Genomic DNA, 15,394 nt, shown 5'->3' with positions numbered 1-15,394 from the left:
TAGCAGGTATTTATGACACTGAATCACTGTTTAGAGGAGAGCCAATCAGAACATTCACCTGATCAGGGGTGCCTGCATTGTGCGCTGATACACAGGAAAGATAAATTTCTCTTTATGATCAGATTGTTGACAGTTTTCTCTTTATTTGTTATAGCAGGTAGCATTAAGGCAACTGACAAATGTCTTTAACAATAGACTATGCTAAAAACCTTTCTGTTAAAAAGGTTTGGGAATCAACCTGAATCCTTCTCTCAGAACCTTCTCTCCCTGGGGAGAAATAAACCTCCCACATAGGAACAGCAAATGGCCTCAAATATCTTAATCAAATTTAAGAAATTACTCTATAAAACATTTATTCAAGAAAATAGTCATATTTTCTCTAAACATATTTTTGATACTTCATGATTTTCATTTCAAATATTTTTCAGCATGTATGGAAATCTGAGTTGACATTGTTTTGCAGGTCAAATCAAACAATAATGTTACTGATTAGGCTGTGTCACAAGTGTGACTTTTTTCTCTCTTGACTTTTCTTTGAGGATTGTTACATGAGGGAAAGATACACTTCAATTTCAACTCTGACAACCTCCCAGGCACAGAAGCTATATTCCTTTTCTTTCAGATAGCGATGGATTCTTTGGAAATACTTCCAGACAACAATTCCCAAATAGAGACAAGCCAGATTGTCTTCTTACATCTGCTCTAGTTTTTCCAGGTTGTGATCAAGGCTAGAGAGTAGTTGATCAAGGAGGGTGTTGTTCCAAGAAGCAAGGCTGTGCTCTGTGTTGAAGAGGTTGATGATCTGCTGGAGTGTCAGAGGGTGGTAACAGGTGCCTTGAGATGTCTGGTTTTGAGTGGTGTTCCCTCTTCCAAGGAAACTGGAAGTCAGTTCTGTCTTTTAGGCCTGACTGAGAGGAGATCCTTTTCATCTGTCACAAAAGCATGGCGATTTCCCTGTTCTCGAGGCTATGGATGCCAGGCAAGTTCTAGCCAAGAGAGCCAGCAGGGATGGAGGAGAGTGTCACTCCTGCCTGGAGCAAATAGATGTGGGCCACTGAGAATTTCCGTGATTCACGAGAGGGCCGCCAGAGGGCGGGCACCGCTAAACTGTAAACAGGAATGTCAGCTCTAACTTTCCTTTCGGGATCCCGGGCAGTGTGCTTCTACGGGCGGACGCAAGAGGCCGCAGGATGGATGTCTTCTTATCGCGTTTGGGAAACAGGACTTCTGAGTGTTTGCAGTTTCAGCGGATCTGGCAGCACGGGAGAAAGAGCTAACCGTCTCCACGGAGCAAGTTGGTGCTGCTGTAATAGTGCACGAAAACCCTTCCTTTCCGAGGCCTTAATGCTGAAGAGCGAGGCTAGTCCCGGCCTCACCAGCAACATTTTCGTCTGGTAGGGATCAGGGAACCTTGCCATTCATTTTCTGGGCTTCCGGCTGAGTTTTCTGCGTTTTTTTCTCACAGAAACTTTAGTGAGCCCATTTTTATGGAAGAATCTATTTTCTGAGGGGTGCGAGGCTCAGAATGAGAGCGAGTTGTAGCCGACTTTACAGAATCGGGCGTTTTAGGAGCGATGCAGGGGCAGCTGAGAGAAAGAGGCAAGCGGCGGCGGCGGCGGTGGCGGCGTTGGGAGGACCGCAGGGAGTTAGGGATGCCTTGGGGTGTGATTTGGGGCGTGTCCCCTTGAAGCTAGAGGACTGGGAAGCTGTGCCTCTAAATTCTCTGTGACTTGTCTGGTGTCTTTGAAGGCTACAGCGTTGAAGTGGAAGAGAAAGTATTGAAGAAGTGAAACGTAGGAATTTTTTAAAAGCTCATGGCATTTTACTTTTTAAATGTTTTAATTAAATTTATTTTAATTTAATGGATATCTTTAAATTACTTTTACATTAGATTAATATTTCATTGGAATATTTTAAAATATAAAAAGAATATTAAAATATATTTGAATATTAAACACATTATATCAAACTTTATTTAAACTTTATTATTTATTTATTCATTTATTTATTTATTTTGCCAAGCCTATGGCATGGGGAAATTCCCAGACCAGGGCCAGGGATGGAACCTCAGCCACTGCTATGTTGCAACCCCTGGCCGTGACAGTGCCAATGCCACCAGGATCCTCAAGCTAGATGTTGCCCGACAAAGGCATTCCAAAACTTTACTTATTTTAAATCAAAGTAATCATTTAATATACTTTTAATTTTACCTTCCAGGCTTTAATGGAAGTGTTAAAATAATATTAATGTTTTCGAGATTCCTTTTTTTTTTTTTTTGCTTGTTATTAATTGAGAGAATTTCCATGTTTGACAAGTTCTGGCTCTGTGCCAGTTTTTAATAATATTTAAGTCAGGTTACTGAAACACTGTTTCTAGGACTCCACCTTGACTATGTTGTGTGAAAAAGGAGTTCATTTTCCTGTACAAGCTGTTGGGACATATAGTACATCAGAACTTTGTAAAACTTTTTTGGTAAGAATTTTAGAGACTTAATGGAATTTGCTCAGATGTCATTGGCAACTTGAAAGCTCCCTTTGAAAGACTCTGAGGGAGTTGCAAGCGCAGGGTCAATGTTGCTTTATTTAAAATGTTGATATTTTGTTCATCACATCTAGGTTTTAGAATTTTTATTTTTTTAATATTGCATTAAAATATTCTTTATCTTGGTTACATAGATTTGGGGTCTCTTTATAATCCATGCTCTAGGAAAGTATTTGCTTACTTTACCCTAATACTCCTCCAGGAAATAGTTAGAATTAGTGTGGTGATCTTCCACAGCTGAAAATACAGGAATGTCCTCTAGCTTATCACCCTGGCCCTGATTTGTATTTTTAACCCAAGTCCTGGTCTATAAAACTTTTTTAAAAAATCTGTGTCTTGATATCACCAGAGGTGGTCTGAGACCATCTAAAGATGAGGGAAGGACTATTCATCTCATTTCTATGATTCACAGAGCAACCATATTTTTTCAGACAACCTTCCTAAATGCTGGTTCTGTGCAAAACACTTCAAGAGTTATAGGATTTCTCTCCAAATTGCCCCAGGCACCACTCTAAGGGTGGAAGCTTGTGCTCTGCTCCTTCACAGTCCTGTAGGCCATGCCTCTCCTAGAGTTTGTGTTTGCATTTAGGGCCTCTCTACAGAGGCGCTTGTTTATTTGTTGGGAATATAATTCATCCTCCTGGACTCCCAATCCCCTTGCCCCCAGAGTGTTTGCCTGAAGGCCCCTAGTCCTCAGTGGTAACCTCCTCCTCTCCTGACCTGTGTCCTCTCTCAGGTATCAAATGCGTCAGCAGCCCTCAGATGCTGAGAGCAAATGTTTGTTGTGTCTAAGGAGGTGGAGGAATTATCCAATTGCAAACACTTTACCTTGAATAGACACATAATTTGTATTTTGCCAAATACAAATTTTATCATTGCGTTTGTTACTTAGACTACTGAACACTTGTTAATCTCAAAGTTTTGAAGCTGAGGCAGGGGATTCAATGATGATCTTGTCTCTCTTGAGAAGCTCATGGCACAGAATCCAGTGACCTTCGGTTGTTCAGTTGGTCAGTGGAAACCACTGGGCTTCGCACGTCCTCTGTGTCTGGGAGAAGTTGCCTTCTTTCCTTTACGTGTGTGTGACTCTTCACTTAAAATTTTTATAAACTATGTTCACTGAGGGGCTGATTGGGCAAGATTAATCCTGCTGCTGCTACAGTAGTTTGGATTCATGATGAGGTAAGAGCAGTAAAGGGAAGTAAAAGAAAGGCAAAGGGACTACAGTCTCTTTCATTTTCCAGACTTTAGTTTTTTGTTTCTCTTTGCACCTCTCCTAGAAAGTAAAATCTGCATTGTTTTGTGGGCAAAGAGAAAACAAGTATAAGTCTGAACGTCATGACTGTGAAAGAAGGGAAGTGGTTTTCCCCTGACCCAATGACATATTCTAAGTTGGCAAACTTCAGTGCAGCACAGATGGGGACAAGGCTATGCAGGGGGGAAGGGTGAGGCCAGTATGTACAACAGGAAGGCAGGCATGTGGCTGCTTCTGCCAGAGGCTCAAAGAAGACACACTTCTTGGGTCACGTGACTGCCTTCAGACTTGTAGAATGAGCCACGTGAATTTTTTAAAATTTAATCCTCATGTGATCCGTTTTGAAGAGAGAAGGAAGAAGTCAGCTTACAATAAGCTGGAAACCAGAACCCCAGTTGGTAGAAGGCTAATCCTCTCTGGCGGGATCTTGGAGATCAGCCTTGCTGAGCATCTGTCTAGGTGAAAAATCCACTCAGGCAATGAAAAGAGTGCTTAGAGAAAACTAGAATTACAAGGAAGGGATTTAGATGATTCTAGATGGTGATCTCAATCTGGATATTAAAAAGTAATTGCTGAATATTATAACTTGTCTATCAGGAACTAACCACTTTGTAAGTGCTTTAAAATGTTTCCACAATCCTCTCATTGGCCGTGTTTTTGATCACATTCACCTAGACAGCTGGAGGGAAATACAAATCTGGATGGATAAACTCTTTCAAGTGTACTAGTGTACAAGGGCAAACGTGAGTGAGGGGCTTTACAGTGATTTGTCTGGAACAGCTTATTAAAGAAAGTGAAGGGTGGAAAAGAACATGATCTTTAGGAACGAAGGAAATAATTGGAAAGAAGAAAGTGTGATGACAGAAGACTGTTAATTGCATTTCAGTTTCCAATGTTTGCTGTTGTTGTTTTGTAGGACAGCAGGGAGTGTGGTCTGAGTCAACAGAAGTGACTTTAAGTTCTAATGAAAAATATTGAAAATCTCTATTATCTCTATTAAGTAGTTAGCAGTGAGTAGATTTTTGAAAACACAAGAAAAAAGCAATCTATGATTTCATGAGTAATATCTTCATCACAATATAGTAAAATAAATTTGTCTTTGTCTTTTCAGGGCATGCCTGCAGCATATGAAAGTTCCCAGTCTAGAGGATGAACCAGAGCCATAGAAGCCAGCCCATGCTCCAGCCTCAGATCGGAGCCACAGCTGTGACCTAAGCCACAGCTGTCAGCCATGCTGGATCCTTAACCCACTGAGTGAAGCCAAGGATTGAACCCACATCCTCATGGATACGAGTGGGATTCTTAGTCCACTGAGATACAATGGGAACTCCTAAAATGAATTTTTTTCCCATTCCATTTTATTAACCCCTAACAGCAGACAGCTGTAGTTTATTCATTTGTTATTTATTTATTTATTTATTTATATTGGAGTACAGTTGACTTACAAAGTTGTGTTAGTTTCATGTGTATAGCAGAGTACATCAGCCACATATAGAAATATATCCATTTTCTTTTCCTGTGTAGGTTATTACAAGCTATTGAGCAGATTTTACTCTGCCATTCTGTATGTTCTGGTTAATCATTATTTCATACAGTAGTGTGTGTATATGTTATTCCCAGCCTCCCAATTCTTCCAATGCCTCCAATGGTTTCACCTATTTTATCCATAAGATTGGTCTTAAAATGTGTGAGTTTGTTTCAGATTTATAAATAGGCATTTATTTTTGTAACACTTGCTATTTCTCATGACTTTAAGAATGAAGAGAAAGCACCTAACAGTGTCTAGCCACATAAACGCTGACATTTCTCCTTTAGGATGAAAACTAAGAAGTCACTCTTGGAGTTCCATTCGTGGCTCAGTGGTTAACGAATCTGACTAGGATCCATGAGGATACAGGTTTGACCCCTGGCCTCGCTCAGTGGGTTAAGGATCACAGTATTGCTGTGAGCTGTGGTGTAGGTTGCAGACGCAGCTCGGACCCTGCGTTGCTGTGGCTGTGGCATAGGCCAGCAACTGTAGCTCCAATTGGACCCCTGCTCTGGAAACTTCCATATGCTATGCCATGTGTGCGACCCTAAAAAGCAAAAACAAACAAACAAACAAAAAAAAGTCACTCAATCTGATTCCATAGGAATGAAGTCACTGGACTTTAATACACCCTGAAAGGAGGTCCAGGTAGGGATCAAGAAGGAGGCACTCTCTTTCTGGGAAAACTGACAGATCGGGCCTTCAGGTTCATTTAAGGGGAAAATTTTATGAACCCAATTTCTTACCTCTTCTCACACCTAGAAAAGAAGTAAAGTCCTTAGCAGAGACATCTGCTTCTCTTGACAAGCAGCAACCTTTCACCATGATGTGTCCTTGATGGGACATATCCTATTTGCCAAAATCATATATATACTGGCCCCCCCAACTCCCTGAAGCAGATCCTTAGAGCTGTCCTCCAGGCTATAGTCCTTAGAAAATCCTCCCAAATAACTGAACTCCCAGCTTGCATGGTGTCGGTTGTTTGTTCAGTCCACAAGGACCTCACTGGTTTCCCAGGAGTCCTCTTCAGTTCAGCCTGCTCTACTCATTCCCAAAGACAAGTCTGCCTCTCCCTCCAGCCCAGACTGGACCTTCTGTTGTCTACTGAGAGCCCAGTAAGGAGTCTCTTTTTATTGTTCTAACTAATGGTTAAGACATGGCTCCTGATTAGGGTTTTGAATGACCAAGTTGGAGGAGTATATGTGATTCCTAGACAGAGGCAGTGGAGGTTTTGAAGGGTGCTTAGGACTTCCTGCTGTGGTACAATTGGATCGGCCAGGACAGAGGTTTGATCCCCCACCCTGCATCTGCATCTTAGGTGGCATGGCAGCTTGGATCTGATCCTAGCCCCAGGAACACCATATATCCCAGAGGAGAGTCTGGTTTGAACTTAACAATCAGAAAAACTTCTTAGATTAGTTGTTTTTTTTTTGTTTTCTTTTGTTTTTGTTTTTGTTTTTTTTTTCTGCAGCATATGGGTGTTCCCAGGCTAAGGATCAAGTCAGAGCTGTTGCTGCTGGCCTAGCCACGTCTGTGACCTACACTACAGCTCACGTCAACACCGGATCCTTAACCCACTGAGCAAGGCCAGGGATCAAACCTGCTTCCTCATGGATGCAAATCAGATCTGTTAACTGCTGAGCCAAGAACTCCAGAATAGTTGTCTTAATTCATGTTTCTAGTCTCAAACTATTAAAGCATCACAAAACAATACTGCAGGATTGAAATAAAATATTATTTAAAACAGCATTCATTGATAAGAGGACATTTTTTTTGCAATTATTTAGGACTGTTTTGTTTTGTATTGTTTTGCTTTTGTTTTTGTTTTTTTGCTTACTGTTTGGTTGCTAATTCTGAGGATGTTTTCCAAACCTCTAAAAGACTTGAAATGTTCCTTTGACTTTAAATGTCCCTACTTAGTGCAGTATGCAGCAGCTACAAAGAAAACAGACTGATCCATTAATGTCCACTTTTCAAATTGCCTAAATTACATAAATGTGTTTCCAGAAAGGTCTTTGTTGCTTTGAGAAGTCGTCATCTTCCAGGGTGCACATTGCTGAGCACAGCATGTCCTCCTGGGAAGGCTGTACCCCACTGGTTGCTAAGGTATCAGAATCCCTGTCTGTGTGCCTTCTGTTCAGCATGGCTTTATTCTTTTCACCTTTCAAAGAGGCTGTATCATGATGCAAAGTGAGAAACTCCTTGGATGGCATTGTTCCCAGGAATATCCTTCTCCGCTCTGTGATGACTTGCTGGGTCCTAAGGAGGAAACAGGTTTTCAGCTGGCACTGGAGGAACCCTTGTCCCTTCTGATGCTCTGCAAGCTGCTGTGATATCAGTGTCCCCATGCTGGGGACACCGCTAGGGGCCATGTGTTTGTGTGCTCCCTGTGCTCTCAGCATCCACTTCAGTCTCGCATTTTCCGAAAAGGAATGTTCTGGAGAAAGTGTTGCTTCAGTGCAGCTCATGCATGTTGTTTTTGTCCCAAAGATCTGCTGCTGTTCTGGTGAAAGCTTAAAACATCTCTGTTCCTGTTCCAAGTTCTCCAGCTGCTGCTGACTTTCACCTCCATGAATCCTGGGCTTTGGGCTTTTTGAATCAGTGAGAGTCCTGAGCCAGGGGAGACCCTCCTGATGCCATCAGCATGTGGAAGCGCCCAATAGAGGCACAGCTGAGCTCCTGAGTTCCCCTAAAGTTCAGGTTGGGCAGGGTTCCCTCTATTTCTTGTGTTTCTTGGAGGCTGGACAGTCTGGACCTGCAGTGCTTGGCAGGCAGAGAGCCTGGAGTCACGCTCTAGTGAAACCTAGAACTTTCCCTCAACTTCTGCTTGCACTTGGTGGCTTTCTTGTCTTAAGGGGAAACTAACAGCCTGAAGCCCTAAAGAGAAAGGAAACAGCTGTGTGAATGGGCAGTACAGCTTAATGCAGCCTGTGAATGAGGATTTCTGTACTGGGAAGATGGAAAGTATTGTGATGTTGCAGTGCAAGAATGGGATCCAGGAAAGCAGAGAGGAAGAGGAAAGTGTTCCAGGTATGAGGATCAGCAGATAGATATGTAGTATATTAAATGTAGTATATCTTATGGTGTCTCTATTTTATATAAGTGTACCACAGACATGTATATGTATTATATTATTGTGTGTACAATTCTATATGGTTGATGAGACACTATTTCCCAATTCTGTTTTGCAGACTGTCAGTGTTGTGCAGTCAGTTACAGAGAGAGGGGTAGGAGAATTCATTTTTGCCATGTCTCTTTACATGAAAACAAGAAAATAGTCACTACCTGTTTAGCCTTCACTCAGGGGATGCAACGCTGCTAAGTGCTCTTGAATGTTTCATACTTTCTACTCCTCAGAACAGCTCTAGGAAGAGTTTCACTTTACATTTGAGGAAACTGAGGCTCAAGGAAGTAACGGGGTCCCCCAGAATTCCATGATTGTCCTGGCAGCATCTAGATTCAATACAGAATCCACTGTCCCCACTAAATAATTATTAAAGTTTCATCGTGTGCAGTTCTCCTTTGTTTTCTTCTTCAGTGCTTTCTGAAGGTTCTTCTTCCCTGGCTGACTCCTAACTGCACTGGCTCCTCCATCTCTGTGCCCTTTGCAGAGTCTCCTTCTCTGTGTCAGGCTTAAAAGTTCAAGGTCCTCATAAGCTTTAGGTCATCTTTTCATTCTACAGCCTGCTGATAAGAAGGACATTCCCTACCATGTCCTGATTTCTAAACATACTTAAGTTGCAAATTAATATCTCCAGGATATCCATTGTTGCAGATTCCAGAGCCACATACCTATCTACCAATGGGAAATCTGTCTTGTTTTTTTTTGGGGGGGGGGCACTTTCTAGAGCACATCTGCTTTCTCCCCTTCTTGAGAGGCCTCATTCGAGATTATGGCAAGAGAATCCCTCTGCCTCTCTCATTCTCATTGAAGCAGGCAACCTAATTGAAATAATTTAACATAATTATTGTTCTTATGTCTTTCTCTGCCAAACTAAAAGCTCCAGAAGAAGAGTTTTGATATTTGTTTTATCCACCTCTGTGTTCTTACAGCAGATAGGTGAACTATCACGTATCTGATGTAAGAATGTGAAGTTTTAAAAATATAATTAACTGAAAGAATTGAGTAGAATACAATCATCCAATGTTTAGTGTGGATTGCAATTTTAAACTATTTCTTTATATGAGAATAAACAACTCCAAGATGTCTTCTAGGGAAAATGTCATAAAATAACCAAAAATAATTTGATAAAAGATAAAGGTAAGCCTGTTTGTTAGTTTTGAATATGGTATAAAGTTGCTCATGATACTGTATGTACAAAAGAATTTTAAATAGCATACATGGTCTGACTGAGATGAAGCAGATGAATACATAAATAGGTAATTTAGAGCCCTTTGCACAAAAAGCACTGTTATTTTAAACTCCTGGTCTGATAATTCCTAACTCTGTACTCTCTCTGGTTCTAGTTCTGATACTTGCTCTGTCTCTTCAAACTGTTTATTCCCTTTCCGTTTCTGTTGAAAGTTGAATATGGTACATGGGGTAAAAGGAATTATGGTAAATTGGCCTTCAGGGTGAGAATTTTCTAGGAATTTGACTTTGTTTCCCTCTGGTCATTGGCTCTGTTTCTGTCCGCTTTATGAAATGCGGATGAGGCATGTCAGCCAAGCCACCTCATCCATCTTGATTTGCCTTCTTGAAAATGACTTTATTAGACCTTTTTTTCAAGAAGCCAATATAGGAGAAAGGTCTATGTCTTACTCACCATTGTATCATGAGCACAGAATTCATAATAATTAGTCAAAATTATGATTAACAAAGGATATTCTTAGATTATTTTTCCGTCACACCTCACACCACAAGCTTCTGTTAACCTCCCATCAGAACCTTATAATGAAGTAACAAATAATCATTAGATCATTGAGTACATTTCTGTGGAGCTTCTTGATTCATGATTCTCCATGTCACAGTCAAGGTGCAGGGCAGGGAAGATGTAAGGCACATGATGCTAGAAAACAGTAGCTTTCTTTTCACCGTTGATTTCAGAATCTTAACTTTATATATGTTCTCTTTTACTTGCTATTTCTCTGCATGGTTGTCTTGCAGCTTCTGAATTATTCTCTTTCTTCTTGAATCAGAAACCAAAATAGAGAGGTAAAAAGGGAAACACAGGTAGTCTATAACTTTAGTTTCCATAATTTTCACTATGTCATAGTTTTCTTTCCTCCCTCAACTTTCTTAGAAAGCTCTCATTGCCCTTGGATGCACTGGGGTCAAAAAAATCAAAAGCAAATGTGACCATGAGGAGAATGAAAGTAGTAAAATGAATCCCCAGGTGAAAAAAACAAGGGGCGTTCTCATCTGTCATCACCCTCCCGCCTTTTCCAGGATGGTTTCTGCTGGTGAATCCCACCCAGTCAGCTCTCACTAAGGTGACCAGTGCCATCTGTTTTCTCAAGTAGGGAGCACTCTCCACCTTCAGTTTAAGTGAACACATTGTGTTTTCTAAGCAGTTTCAGACTTTTACACACAGTCTTCTCTCCCTTCCCTCTTGTCCTGTTAACCCATGATCATTCCACCACATTTCCTTTGCAGGACTTCCCACCGTCTTAAGGTTAAGTTCATACAATTCGAGTTTATATTCACTTCTAACTTGAATGTCACAGTGATGGGGAAGTGAATTGCATCATACAATTATTTAATCAGGTTGCACATTCAGGCTTGGTATTTCTTTTTATTATTAAACAAATACAAGATGTTTCCTACAGTACAATTTTAATAAATAAAGGTAATAAATAGATCAAATACAAGGATGTTTTATAAGGTGCATGCAATGTTAAATGTACAAAAATACTTAAAATCTTATAGATAGATAAATAAATATTTAAATAGATAAATAAATAGATCAGCAAGGGATCTGTAGAGAACCAGTGCCTGAAGAGTAGAACAGGATTTTGCGTAATGCTTCTGAAAACCTTTGACAGATTGATTCATTTCATGGCAGGATGACAGCAGAAATGAGGGGCTGTGACATGGCAGCACAGGAGGAAGTGTGGGCTTGTTAGTCAGTGAGAAGCATTTCCGAGATGAACCAGGTGTCTGTCACTCCTTCCTCCTGAGTCTGTCTTGCAGGTTTGTGGAGGAAGAGAAGGCTCTCATGACTTCTGCCCTGATGATCTCCCAGGCACAGGGGCTGTAGCTCTTCTCTTGCAGATAGAGGGTGAGTCTGTGGAAGTATTTCCTCACAGCCAGGATGGAGTCCTCCTCCAGCAGGGGCGTCCCTTCCAGCCCCACCTCCTGCATGACACAGGCTTCCAGGTCCCTGAGCTGCTGATCCAGTCCAGTGCAGAACTGGTGCAGGAGGCTCTCATCCCAGGCAGCAGCCGAGCCCTCTGTGCTGAAGAGCTGGAAGGTCTGCTGGAGCATCTCATGCACCAGAGCCATGGCTTGAGCCTTCTGGACCTGGTTGCCCCCCAAGGCCTCTTGGGGGAATCCAAAGTCCCTTCTGTGGTCCAGGCAGGAGAAGGGGGAGATTCTCCTCATTTGTGCCAGGAGCCTCAGGGCCCTGGTGTGAGCCAGGCTGTGGGTCTGAACCGGGTCGCAGCCCAGAGAGCAGATGGCATTGCAGCTGAGCAGCACCAGGGCCGTGAAGAAGGCTGAGGTTGGGGCCATTGGGAACCTTGCAGATAGATGCTGCTGTCCTGGCTGAGGTGGGTGACTCTGTGACCCCGCTCTCTAGGATGTCTGAAGACCTTCCCTCAGGCCTGTGTCTTAAATAGGAACGAATTCATTTCCATTTTCTGAATGTTCCCTCTTACTTTCCACTTCTGTTTCTGCTTTTCACTTTGCACTCTCCAAATGGGTTAGGGCAACATTTCTCAGCCATATCTTTTTCACTATTGCCTTCCCTTCCTCTCTCTACAGAGCATTTTTAGATTTTTTTTTCCTTATTGTTCCCCCATGAAATTATGTAAACACAGGCATACTGTGTATCTATTTATATAGTCCATGGATATCTCTATTTTTTCAGTAAAAAAAAAAAGTACAAAACTTACTCTTTGTATTCACTGGACAGTTAAAAATGACACAAAATTTGTAAACTACGAATGAAATGTAAAAGCTATTGAATTTTAATTTGCCTTTATACCTAAATCTTGCAAACTAAGTTGGCAGAGTGACTTTTAGGGTAATATATTGACTTACATATATAAGAATGTATTAAATTATGTACTCAACATTCATGTAGATGATAACACCAAAGTATGGATATATTTTTAAAAAATCATTCAAGACTGGTCAAAATCATTGAAAGACTTAAATTATTTTCTTAATATTTGTTTTTAGCCTTTAATTTTAATTTTGCTTCATATTAGAAAATATTTTTTAACTTCACTGGCTAATAGACATACAGATATTTTCAAATTTTTTCTGTTTAGCATTGACATAATTATTGATGTGTTGAATGACTTTAGAGGAATTAAATAATGAAATGTAACCATATTTGTATTTAATGTACAGATATAATTTGATGTTTGTATTTACCTCCCATAGCCTGAATCACACTGAGACTCAAACATAAGCCACATCTACGAGACAGCCAATGGAAGCTCATAAGTAAGTAAAAGCCACCCCTCACTGATTATATGTACAATTTGTTTATTTTCAGCAAACTCAGTGTCAGTACTGCTCTTGTGATAGGACAGAATAGCCAAAGAGAAAAGTCAATACTGAGGAATAAGATTTTGTTGGATAGGGTTGAATTTGGACTTCCACACAGCAGTCTAATAACACAATTTTTTCAAGGCCCTGAAAGCTAGTGTGTGCACCCCTTGGAGCCCAGAGAGGCATGATTTAGGAATCATCATCCCTTTGAGTCTTATTCTGTATTTTTTCACTAAATTTCAGATTTCTCAAAGGACTTTCAGCGGTTCCAATGCAAGGCTATTCTTTCCAAGCAAAAGGAAGCCACCACTGTAGTTAATTGAGAACTGAATGAATATTGAATATTATTGTGGAGTGAACTGACTTTCATCTCCATTCATGAGTTCCTTTGATTTTGCTGTGGATTTTGTGTTGCCTAAGCTGTCAACATTCCAACCTTTAAATAGTAGCTATGTGACCATCTTTGGCAAATCAGCTCTGTGGTGACTGGACTGTCTCTTATTCTCTGTGGAATTCTCAGCACCAGGCCCAGTGTAATCACCCAACAGATAATGTTTACCAAAGCAGTATCTTGGATTTTGCTTATCCTGTTGGAAGACATGTATGAGTGACCAAACTATTTTGCTTCATCACTATTTTGCGCATCATTTTGCTGAGATTATAATAGACAATGGCTAATGTTTCCACTTTGCCCCTACTGGTGTCAATAATACCCACTGAGTTTATTGTTCAAACCACTACGATTTTCTTTGCTTTAAGTTGCATGGGGTTCTGGGGTTTCAAGTTGCAAGAGCAGCACATTTTTTTTTTTTCAGCCTTTGCCTAGCACCATATTAAACTCCCAAGGGTGGTCTCATCTCCAGTTTGCCCTCTCCTATGTCATAATAGAAAAGAATTAGCCTGGTGTCAGATACAGAGTCACATACCTAAACTCAGCTCAAGGCAACCAGATATTTACCCAGTTACTGTTGGTGGTTCTATTGATGGGGCCGTTACTACCTTTATCCTGAGATTCTTTGGAGACTCCTCACAAAAAGGATGCATGCCCATTTGCCCTCTGTATTTTCATCCCATTGCTTGGGATGATGGGCTCCATTTCAAGTTGATATACAAAATCTGTCATATAATAATTAGAGCATTACTTCAGGTCAAAACTCAAGAGTTTCTGTTCTGAGTCCTTGCTCTTCTTGTTTTGTCTGCAACCCTGTTCGTTCTTCTTTTTTACTCAACATGACTATAAGCTTACTTTTAGATGCCAGGTGTATAGTCTTTAAAGATCTCTATGTTTTGAATGTTTGAGACCCTGCAAAATTCCTATTTTGTACTCCAAACCCCAATGTGATGGTATTAAGTGATTGGCCCTTTGGGAACTGATTAGGGCATGAGGATGGAGGCCCCACAAGGGGAATTAGTGCCCTTACAAAAGAGGTCTGAGGAAAAGCCCTCACTCTTCTGCCCTGTGACATTACAGGAGACTCTGCAACGTGAGATCTGAAGCAGGCTCTCGCCGGAATCCCACCACGCTGACACCCTCATCTTGGATTTCCTGGCTCTAGACCAGTGAGCCATACATTTCTGCTCTTTACAAACTACCCAGTCTTTGCTCTTCTGGGGACGAAGCAAGAATAGACCAAGACATGACCTGAACTATTTTCTCCTCAGACTACTACTCAGGAGTGTGTAAAATACCTAAATGGAGAGAAACCATGTGGCCCAACCTCATCTCCTAGGTATGTAGGACAGCAGCTTTTGTGTCAAGAGCTCAATCAATAGTCAAGCAGGGAACCATCATGGCAATAATAGAAGGAATAATACCAACATGTATTATATAGATGTGGTGTGAGAGGACGACAATGCAAAGACCCTTTATGAATTATTCATGGTTCTACAAGGGATGTTTTAAGGGAATATTGTGTGAGGCTTTTTTGAAGATTATCTGCAGGATTATTTTCTTCAAGTTTTCATTTTCAGTATGCAGAAGATGAGGATGAGGATCACAGGCCTGGATGTAACTTGAAGTCTCAGTCTCACTTTTAGTTCAGAGGGCCTCAAGAGGTTGCAAGGAGCTGCCTGATCATACTTTTTCTTTGCTCCTCAGGGAAAAAGGCAACAACTTGTAATGTGTCTACATATATGGATACTTCCCTCCTTAGCCTATGCCTTTGGGGATCAACTTGAATCATTCTTTCAGAATCAGTGCCGCTAGAGCTCCTAATGAGAAGCAGCCAGGTAAACATACCTAGATTGAAATTATGGAATAATTATTCCATAATCAACTCAGATTGTTTTTTTAAAACTGTGTGCAGACAAGAACACAAGAACATTGGTTGTTTTTTTCCCACCCAGAATGTCATCAGTACAAATAATGTACCAATGAAGGGTGTTCTTATTCACTACACTTTTCCCC

At 40.9% G+C, this 15,394-nt stretch overlaps 1 protein-coding gene and 1 pseudogene across 1 annotated transcript; both read right to left on the bottom strand.

Annotated features, from left to right (window-relative positions):
* Positions 1–544: 544 nt before the first annotated feature.
* On the bottom strand, positions 545–7,672 carry LOC106509149 (interferon alpha-8-like; annotated as a pseudogene).
* Positions 7,673–11,427: 3,755 nt separating this feature from the next.
* IFN-ALPHA-16 (interferon-alpha-16) lies at positions 11,428–11,997 on the bottom strand. Its single transcript, NM_001164855.1, is given in 1 exon segment — positions 11,428–11,997. A coding segment is annotated over 1 exon segment (570 nt).
* Between the last annotated feature and the right edge of the window lie 3,397 nt (positions 11,998–15,394).

Source organism: Sus scrofa, chromosome 1 (assembly GCF_054392235.1).
Source record: "Sus scrofa isolate SSC_HxYL_T2T_F1_AM1 chromosome 1, Sscrofa_HxYL_maternal_Yorkshire_Landrace_v2.0, whole genome shotgun sequence".
Lineage (NCBI taxonomy): Eukaryota > Metazoa > Chordata > Mammalia > Artiodactyla > Suidae > Sus > Sus scrofa.
Note: the sequence above shows the minus strand (reverse complement) of the source record. Positions and strands in the feature narration are given on the sequence as shown.